The 9,540-nt window shown below is 55.2% G+C and overlaps 1 protein-coding gene across 1 annotated transcript in view; it reads left to right on the forward strand.

Moving 5' to 3' along the window:
• Window positions 1–8,806, forward strand: part of AIFM1 (apoptosis-inducing factor, mitochondrion-associated, 1) — a gene marked incomplete at its 5' end in the record, with an annotated part of 13,511 nt that extends 4,705 nt beyond the window's left edge. Inside the window, 13 exons of the mRNA XM_008941314.1 lie at window positions 83–188; window positions 303–433; window positions 896–986; window positions 1,624–1,708; window positions 2,335–2,411; window positions 3,579–3,687; window positions 4,319–4,426; window positions 5,012–5,100; window positions 5,181–5,321; window positions 5,838–5,980; window positions 7,226–7,350; window positions 8,241–8,437; window positions 8,728–8,806. Coding sequence (XP_008939562.1) covers window positions 83–188; window positions 303–433; window positions 896–986; window positions 1,624–1,708; window positions 2,335–2,411; window positions 3,579–3,687; window positions 4,319–4,426; window positions 5,012–5,100; window positions 5,181–5,321; window positions 5,838–5,980; window positions 7,226–7,350; window positions 8,241–8,437; window positions 8,728–8,799 — 1,474 coding nt within the window. The remainder of the gene's footprint in view (window positions 1–82; window positions 189–302; window positions 434–895; window positions 987–1,623; window positions 1,709–2,334; window positions 2,412–3,578; window positions 3,688–4,318; window positions 4,427–5,011; window positions 5,101–5,180; window positions 5,322–5,837; window positions 5,981–7,225; window positions 7,351–8,240; window positions 8,438–8,727) is intronic.
• Window positions 8,807–9,540: the final 734 nt, after the last annotated feature.

Genomic DNA, 9,540 nt, shown 5'->3' on the forward strand with positions numbered 1-9,540 from the left:
CCCGAGGGAGTCTGTAGGGGAAAGGCCTCCGGTGGCGTGGGCTGTTGTGTCAGCAGGGCCAGTTTCCCTGCTGTGTGTGCAGTAAGCTGTCCTGTCTGTCACCTGACGTCCCCTTCGTGCTGATTGGTGGAGGAACTGCTGCTTTTGCTGCTGCCAGATCCATCCGGGCTCGGGACCCCGGCGCCCGGGTAAGAGCAGAGCTGCCGGGGCCAGCGGGGCCGGGGGTGCCTCAGAGCCTCAGCCACACGGGCTGCTCTGTGCCTGGCACCCGTGCAGCTGCCGAGTTCAATGGCTTTCTGAAGGTGCTGATCGTGTCTGAGGATCCTGCCCTGCCCTATATGCGTCCCCCTCTTTCCAAAGAGCTGTGGTTTTCAGACGATCCCAACGTGACGGAGACGCTGCGGTTCAAGCAGTGGAACGGGAAGGAGAGGAGGTAGGTGCCGTGCTGGGGAGCAGGGAGGAAGGGCAGGGGTTAGCAGAAAGTCAGCGTCGATCCAACAGTTGTTGTGAGGGAACCTCCAGAGAGCTTGGGGGGCTGCAGAGTGGTGTGGGGAGGTCTCTGTGTGGGAAGGGAGCCCTGGGGTGTGCGTGCTGTCCCCTCGGGCAGACACCACCACTGCCAGAACCCTGAGACAAGCGAGTGCTGAAGGGGAGGAGACAGTGTCAGAGTTCACAGCACAGCTGCAGCCTCACGTTTCATCCTTGTGACTTTTGTGATCAAGGCTTATTGATCTAAACCCTTGAACTTCAGCAGCGGGAAGACCCCGATGGTTAAAAAGTCAGATAAATAAGAATTTGGGCGCTTGTTACAGATGGGTAGAGCTGTGGGTGTCCTCGGTGGTTGCTGGAGAGCTGAGGGAAGGCAGAACCCCTTTGGTAACGGGGCTTTTTTCAGTATCTATTTCCAGCCTCCCTCGTTCTACGTGCCGGTGCGGGACCTGCTCTCGGTGGAGAACGGCGGCGTGGCCGTGCTGAGCGGCAGGAAGGTGGGTGCAGCACAGCCCGCCCCGTGCAGCCCCTCCCCAGGGCTGGGCCTGAACAGGGGCTGTGCTGGGGGGGCTGGCTCGGGAGGAGGGAGCACACAGCTCTGGGAGGGGGCACGTGAGGAAGTGGAGACTGCCCTGGCTTGTCCTAAGGACAGCGGGAGTGAGGACTGAACACAGGAAGAGCCGTGAGGAACAGGAGTGAGCTGGGGGAAGATGGGGAAGGATAGATCCAGAGCTTGGGCATGGGACAAGAACATGTAGAGCAGTCTGAGTTATGATGGTTATGACATCAGCAAGAGCATCGTGCAGAGGCAGCAGGAACGGGGAGGAGTGTGTGGTGAGGCCTCTCACAGACCTGCCCCCTCAGGTGTCCTGTGATGCTGGCGTGAGGTCTCAGGGACACCTCTGTCTGTCGAACCACACCAGGGGTCGAGTCCACTTCTTAGATCCTGGGAGGATCCACCTGATCTAGGGTGGCTGCCAAAGACATTGTCTCAATTCCTACTTCCAGTCTTCTCCATTTCCCTCTCCCACTCCCCCCTAAACTTCAGGGTGGGAGAGTGTCACTTCCCAGTTTGCTTCTCTGACCAGTTCTCTGTGCAGCTGGACTCAAGCTCCTGTGTGTTTTCTTGTGCAGGTTGTGCACATGGATGTGAGAGGCAACACTGTGAAGCTCAGTGATGGTACCCAGATATCCTACGACAAATGTCTGATTGCCACTGGTGAGCTGTTAGGGTTTTTTTTCTTTGTTCTTCATCTTGTGACAGGCTTTTTATTTCTGTGGCATTTATCTGACAAGGGAGTTTCTGCAGTGTGTGAGACACTTGGTAGGGCAGTCACTTGAAGGACAGTCACACAGACAACCAGGGCAGGGGGTTTTTGGCCTGCCTCACATCAGCCAGCTTCTGTGGGACACTGAAAGCTTTGCCCTGTGAAAATCCACAGAGCAGGAGGAAAAGGTGACTTCCCTGGCTTCAGGGACTCCTGTACAGGCCAGCCTCTTCCAGCCCTGCCTGTAGCAGCAGCAGGGGGCACAGCCAGCTCTTGCTTGGCCAGAGTGCTGGTGCAGGATCTGACCCGAGCAGTTCTGCAGCCCTCTGTGGTCAGGATGGGGCTGGGCCCCTGCAGTCAGCAGAGCAAGGTGCAGAGCATTAGATCTTCTTCCCCTGGGTGACTCTTGGGCCAGCTGCTGCTCGCACAGAGGGTCTTCCATGGTCCAAACGTGGACAGCAACAGTGAACAGAGCATACTGCAGGAGTCCAGCTGGAAGATAGCTTTGCCTTGTCTGCATTGCCACGGGCATGGCCACAGCATCATTAGTCTCTCTCCTCTCTCCCCTTGTCCTCAGGTGGCTCTCCAAGGAACCTCCCAGCCATTGAAAGAGCAGGGAAGGATGTGCAGCAGAGGCTGACGCTGTTCAGGAAGGTAACCTGCAGGCACTGCTAGTCCTGGGCTGAAACTGGGAAAATCAGAGCCACAACCACTATTTCCAGCTTGTAACCTCTTCTGCTGTGGGTCCAGCATGCCTTGCCTGGACAGCTGCCTCCCTCAGCTGGTGACCACGAGGCCATCTGCTCCTTATTCCTTTTCCCCATGGAGGTGAACAGGGTGTAGTCTGCTCCACCTCTTGTCTGCTTGCCTCAGGCCTGAGAGCTGTAATAATGTGATTATTTATTAGCTCACGGTAGCTCTCGGGTTGGCTCAGATCATTTTCTGGTGATCTGATAAGCTGATAGCCATGCCTGTGTCAGGCATTTCCTCACCTTCATCCTGTGCCCTGGGACAAAGTGAATAAAAGTTGGTCAGTGGCCTTCTCTGTTGCTTTTGTGGACAAACTCCACTTTTCTTGAAAACATGGGATGTAGAGGAGGCATGGACTTTCTCCTTAATCTAGTCCAGGGAGTGAATCAGGAATGAGGAGCTATGGGGGAACCTGATGGGGACAGGCCTTAGCAGGGCCTGCTGCAACAGGACAAGAGGTGGTAGTTTTAAACTAGAAGAGGGAGATTTAAGTGAGCTAGAAGGAAGACATTTGTGATGCTGAGGGTGGTGAGCCCCTGTCCCAGGCTGCCCAGAGAGGTGGTCACTGCCCCATCCCTGGAGCCATCCCAGGGGAGGTTGGATGGAGCTCTGAGCACCCTGCTCTGCTTGGGGGTGTCCCTGCTCCCTGCAGGGGCTGGATGAGATGACCTTGAGAGGTCACTTCCAACCCAAACACTTCTATGATTCTATAACCTTCTGCTCAGTGCTGGAGTTCCCCTAAGGTCTGGTTTGTTTAGCTGTTGAAAGGGAAAGAAGAATGACATGAGCTGTGGCATCCTTGTGGTGCTCTCTGTAGTACATTTGCACCTAGAAATGTCATTGCAATTGCTCTTGAAAGTTAGGGGAAAAGACAGGAACTGGACTGCCTGGGCAGAGGAATTTTCATAAACATGACAAAGGTTTTTTTGTGCAATAGGTGAACAGGAGTGAGGAGAAACATGTTTCCTGTTCTAAGCTGGGGACAGAGTTGCTCTCATTTCAAAGGGAGAAGCTGCAGAAAAGTATCTTCCTGTCTGAGGGTATTTGACATGGGGATAAATCTTCTTTCAGATTGAGGATTTCAGAAACCTGGAGAAGATTTCAAGACAAGTCAAGTCTATCACAATCATTGGTGGTGGCTTTCTGGGCAGCGAGCTGGCCTGTGCTCTGGGGAGGAGAGGTGAGTGTGCTGACCTTGTACACATCTTTTTCATTCCCTGACTGCAGAGTTCTTGCAGAGACTTGTGGTTTGCCTGAAACAACCCGAACTAACCCCCTGACTGGTGTGTTGTGTTGGCTGTGTGGCCTGGGTTTCCATTTTCTCTCCTAAGCTGTCAGGCAGCCCCTCACCACCCCGTGTGTGTTCAGTTGGGCTGCCTGGAAGCTCCACGGGCCAGCACGTGGTGTGAAGTCATTCTGCCCTGTAAAACATTTTGTTTGTGCTCTCAATGCTAAAAGCCACCCTGAAACTGTTCATTATTCCAAAGAGGTGGTGAACAACTGGATTCTTACTGTCAAGCATGCACAGCTTTTTGAGTAGCATCTTTCTGGTAATTTTTCTGATAAGGGAAGTTTTCTCCAAAACATCAAGCATTTTTGCTTAAAGTCTGCTGTCTGTTATCCTGGAGTTTGCAGGTGTGTGGTCAGTCACTCTGCGACTCCTCTGGAAGGTCTGGGAGCCACAGCTCTCAGTTTTGGAAGCTGCTGTGAAGCTCCTTGTGTAGAGCAAAGCATGTGCTTGTCTCCTGACGTGAGTGCTGCTGCTCTTTCCCCATGGGTGGTAAGACTCCTGCTCTCTGCTTTCCTTCCAGCACGAACCAGAGGCCTGGAGGTCATTCAGCTCTTTCCAGAGAACGGCAACATGGGCAAAGTCTTGCCTGAATATCTGAGCAACTGGACCACAGAGAAAGTCAGGAGAGGTGAGGCTGCACATCAGTGCCCCCCTGCGTGAGTGGCACCAGGGCCTGTGGCTGCTGTGGGCTCTTCCTTGGGGAGTGCAGCCCCATTAAGTGTAGAGTATATTCCTGGGTGATGGTCAGTGGAGTGGGGACAGAGGGAGGAGGCTCTGGGTGTCTCCCAACTGGGAGGACAGCTGGGGCTGCAGCTTGCAGGGGCTGCTATCACTGGTCTGAGCTACTGGATTTTATTTATAGAAGCTGCCCTGTTGGGCCTCTGGGTCTGGCTGTGACAGAGCCATAGGGAGTTGAATGCTGATAGGGCCTGAAGACCTTGTCTTCAGGAGCAGCTTTGGCTGGGACCTTGTCATCATATGAGATGTGCACTTCTGATTGTCCTTTAAGTAGCTCTTTCAGACTCTGAGCTGGGTTTCTTTCTCCTCATGCTTCCCCCAAAGCTGTGCTGGCACATGCTGCAGAGATCAGGTGGCCTCTCCCTTGGTTCCTAACCTGGCCCCTGCTCTGCCTGCGTCTCGCTGCACCAGAGATGCCCCATTTGGCTGAGGTCTACCCTGAGGGGGCTGTTCTGTGTGCTGTGTCTGTTTCCAGAGGGTGTTAATGTCATGCCCAACGCCGTGGTCAAGTCTGTCTCTGTCAGTGGCAATCGGCTGGTGATTAAACTCAAAGACGGCCGGAAGGTAAACACAAAGCCAGGGAGGGCCTCAAGCTGGCAGAGGCACTGGCAGAGTGAAGGTGATGCTGGTGGGTTCCCAAACAGGTGGAGACCGATCACATCGTGGCTGCAGTGGGGCTGGAGCCCAACGTGGAGCTGGCCAAGTCAGCTGGGCTGGAGGTGGACTCCGACTTCGGCGGGTTCCGGGTGAACGCGGAGCTGCAGGCGCGCTCCAACATCTGGGTGGTGAGTCCTGCAGAGGGGTGCTGCCTGCACTGCTGCCTGCACTGCTGCCTGCACTGCTGCCTGCACTGCTGCCCTCAGAACACGCAGTCCAGGACCTCGGGCGGGGAGTGGGGCAAACCCAGGGAGCGTGGGGCAGCTCCGGGCACAGCCCCGTGCCCGCTGGCACACCGTGGCACACTCCAGAGCTGTGGTGGTGCCAGCAGCTGAACTTCTGTGCTGTGTGAGAAGAGTTGGGGTGACCTAAACATAGCTGTGGTGTAAGAGTCCTCCTGGTGGGAGTTGAGACTTGGATTCCTCTGGAGAAACGTGCTTGGTCTTGTCTTATTTTTACAGAGATAGGTAAAAATGATGAGAAATTCGGAGCTGTGTAGCCTGGGGAGTGGGAGGTGGTGGTGGTGATGGAGGGCTCTCAGGAAAACTCAGTTCATAGTTGCACTTTGTCTTCCTCCTAGTGCCTTATTTGTTTGGGTGTTGAGCTTGCTATGGTTTGGTCCTCACCAAATGGTTCTTTTTAAGGCAGGGGATGCTGCCTGCTTCTATGACATCAAGCTGGGCAGGAGGCGGGTTGAGCACCACGATCATGCTGTTGTGAGTGGAAGACTAGCTGGAGAAAACATGACAGGAGCTGCAAAGCCCTACTGGCATCAGTCCATGTTCTGGTAACGCCCATTCCTCCTCCTGGTGCTTCCTGGCCACCTCGTGGCAGCGCTGACAGGACACACTTTGTAAAGGTTGCTGGTTCCTGACTGCAGTGAAACTGCCTCAGCAAGGGGCTCGTGCAGCTCCTTGTGCCCAGAAGCTGAGGGAGTGGGGCAGTGTTGGAGTGTTTGCTGCCCTGCCCTCCCTGAAATGTTTTTCCTTCCTGCAGCTCCCAGTTTCTCCCCTTCAGCCCCTTTCCTCAGAACAGGCTGGTTTATGGGCCGTGTTGAGCAGCAGCTTTTCTGAGACAGGGATCTGAAGTCCCCCAGCACAGTCTGCCTGTTTTTGCTGAGGAGCCAGGCTGATGCTTTGGCAGCAGGTAGCTGTGTTCAGGAGCACACCTGGAAGCATGTTGTTTTCCAGAGAGAGGTCTTGAGAAACAGGGGCAGTTCTGCTGCATCTCGGTGAAGTTCTTGTTTAAACAAAACCAAACCCAAAACCAAATAAAATCCCAAAGCCTTGCAAGCTCAAGATCAGGATTTAAAGCTAGCAAGGGTTTAAGAGGAGAAGAGTTCTACTTTTCTTAGAGAAATCACCTCAGAAATAGTGCCTGCTGGGATTCCCCTGCACACTCTGTGGCCCACGGGCTCAGGACCCACAGGAGTTCCTCACTCTGCTTTCCCACAGGCACCCAGCAGTTTCCATGTCAGGGGTGTGCTTTGCCTCGGGATGCTCTGGCACACACAGATGCCAGCAGCAGGGCCTGAGCTGCAGTCCCGTGTTCTGCTGGCAGGCTCTAGCTCTGGGGGTTTGCCAGCCCTCACCCAGTGAGACTTCCTGCTCCTGCCCTAAAAAGCTGGCACTTGGCAGGATTTTTTCAGGATGTTCAGGGTTCCTCCTGCGCTCTGACCTGCCCACTGCTGGGTGCCTGCTCTGCTTAGCTGACACGTTACTGGTGTTCCCTTCAGTGCCCCCAGTCTGTGCAGGAGGACCCTGGCCAGGGAGGCAGCCATGCACACACAGAGATACCCACGTTGTTTTGTGGGGTGCACCCCTTTACTCAGCCTAGCTGGGGACACTTCTGCCACATTCTCCTTACAGTCCTGGCGTGGCCTCCTGCAGGCACCCCAGCTCACATGCAGCAGGTGCCCGAGCAGCATGAGCTCCCACAACACTGTCCTTCAGGATCTGGGGCTCGTGGAATTGCCCGTGTTTGTTCCACTGAGGCTACAAGTGATTTGATTATCTTTGTGCTGTGTTCCTAGGAGCGATCTGGGTCCCAACGTGGGGTACGAAGCCATCGGCCTCGTTGACAGCAGTCTGCCAACAGTCGGAGTCTTTGCTAAAGCAACAGCGAAAGACACCCCAAAAAGTGCCACAGAGCAGTCAGGTAGGGCCACGGTCACCCCGGGGAGCTGCCCGTGCTCACAAAGGGTTTGTGTCTCCCTCTGAGAGGTGGCTGCTGAGTCTGACCTTACTGAGAGCACTAGAGACGTCAACTTGTTTGCTTCTTCTCTAGACCAAGCCTTAAAGGCTGGTTTTGATATTAAAATGTGATTAAAACATAACATTCCTCCAAGAATCCCAGCATGGCTCCGATTGGAAGTGATCATCTTGTTGGCCCCAGCCTCTTGCCCCCTGGGGCCCTTTAGCTCTTGCTCAGCACTGATCAGATCCCCTCTGAGGCTTCTCCAGCTCAGCAGCCCCAGGGCTCTCAGCCTGTCCTGCTCAGAGATGCTCCAGCCCCTCAGCAGCTCCACAGCCTCTGCTGGACTCTCTCCAGTAGTTCTTTGCCCCTCTTGAACTGGGGAGCCCAGAACTGGACCCTGGACTCCAGGTGCCTCACTGGGGTAGACAGGATGGGGAGGAGAACCTCCATACGTGAAGACATCAACTCTCTCATTAACCACAACTGGAATTTTTCCTAGTGCAGCTTAATTTCCTCCATAGCCACCCGAGGGGCAGGTTTTGCACAGGAGAGTCTGTGCCTCTGAGTGTTTGTTTTGTCTGTGCTGCTGGAAGCAGCAGACTGCAGAAGACCCTTCTGTCTGTTGTGTTCAGTGATGGAGGTTGGGAATTGCCAGTGTGGTGCCTCACACTGGGATTGCTTCATCCTCACGTTACCTCATGTTATTGTTTCAATCCTCATGTTACTGGAATTTGCCTTTTGGTGGCCACCACTCGAGGGTGGGCACCTGAGGGTGTGGCAGAGCCCTGCTCTTCACTCTGCATCCCCCCCGGGCACGCTGGCTGCAGCAGGTGTCTCTGTCTCCCTGCCAGGGACGGGGATTCGGTCGGAGAGCGAAACAGAAGCAGAAGCCTCAGAGGTTCACATTTCCCCAAGCTCTTCACCAACGCCCCAGGTCCCGAAGCAAGGAGAAGATTACGGCAAGGGCGTCATTTTCTACCTCAGGGATAAAGTCGTGGTGGGAATAGTCTTGTGGAACATCTTCAACAGGATGCCCATTGCTCGGAAGGTCAGTGCAGGGCTGGGGTGCTGGCTGGCAAGGCACGTGTGGATGGGGGATTCTCCTGTGGAGAACTCACCCCCCACCCTTTCCAAGTGAGGGTAACTCAGTGTGGGTGCCCTGTCTGGAGCAGAGCTGTGCAGTGTCCAATGGCAGCTCTGTCTTGGGGCAGTTACAGGAGGTATCTTGGGGCTGAGGTCCTCAGCGTTAGGGTGCTTTTCTCCACGTTCAGAGTTCTGGCAGCACTGGGGGTTTATGGTATGTGCTGGTTTTAACGTGTTCTTCCCTCCCTCCTTCAGATCATCAAAGATGGGGAGGAGCACGATGACCTCAACGAAGTAGCAAAGCTTTTCAACATCCATGAAGACTGAACTCCAGCCCGGGAGGGCCGTGGGGGCCACCAGCTGCACACACCCCTCCAGCTCCACAGCTTGTGAACAGTCCCCAGGGCTGGAGCTCTAACGTTGGCACCAATAAAGTCGGGTTGTTCTCAGTTAAATGTGTTCTTCCTGCCCTGGTACACTGCTGGTGCTGAAAGGTGGGGGCCCAGGGGGAGGGACCGTTCCCCTGGGCACAGGCCAGTGCCCTTGGCAGGTGAGGGGAAGGGTCTGAGCATTTGGTCTGTGGGCTGCCCCTGCATCCCCTGCTCCAGGGTCACCAGAAAGTTCATCCCACCATTGGCGCTGAGGTCCTCAGCGTTAGGAATAGTGATCAAGAGCAAGAGGCTGTGGTCAGGCTCCTGTCAGTGGTGCCCAGCTCCTCGCTGTGGAGAGCAGCTCCAGAGCAGGTAAATCTGCACTGGGCAAGGGAATCCTGTGCCTGAAGGACAGTGTTGGGTGAGGGAGCTGATGGTAGCCAGGCTGGCTGACACACGCTGGGCTTCTCTGACACACGAGGGTGGGACACAGAGGGAGGACACAGCAGGTCTGAGCCCCTCGGTTTCAGGGGAAAACGGGTGAATGGACAAAACCACAGAATCCTTAAGGCCACAGCAGCACAGCCAGCACTCCGAGCAGCCCAGGGAGCAGCACACTGCCCCAGCGCAGAGGGCAGGGAGGGGCAGAGGCTCATAGCTCCGGCAGCCAGAGGCAGCAGGGGTCAGCCCTGCCCAG

The sequence above is a fragment of the Merops nubicus genome, unplaced genomic scaffold (assembly GCF_000691845.1).
Source record: "Merops nubicus isolate BGI_N331 unplaced genomic scaffold, ASM69184v1 scaffold16225, whole genome shotgun sequence".
In the NCBI taxonomy this organism is placed as follows: domain Eukaryota; kingdom Metazoa; phylum Chordata; class Aves; order Coraciiformes; family Meropidae; genus Merops; species Merops nubicus.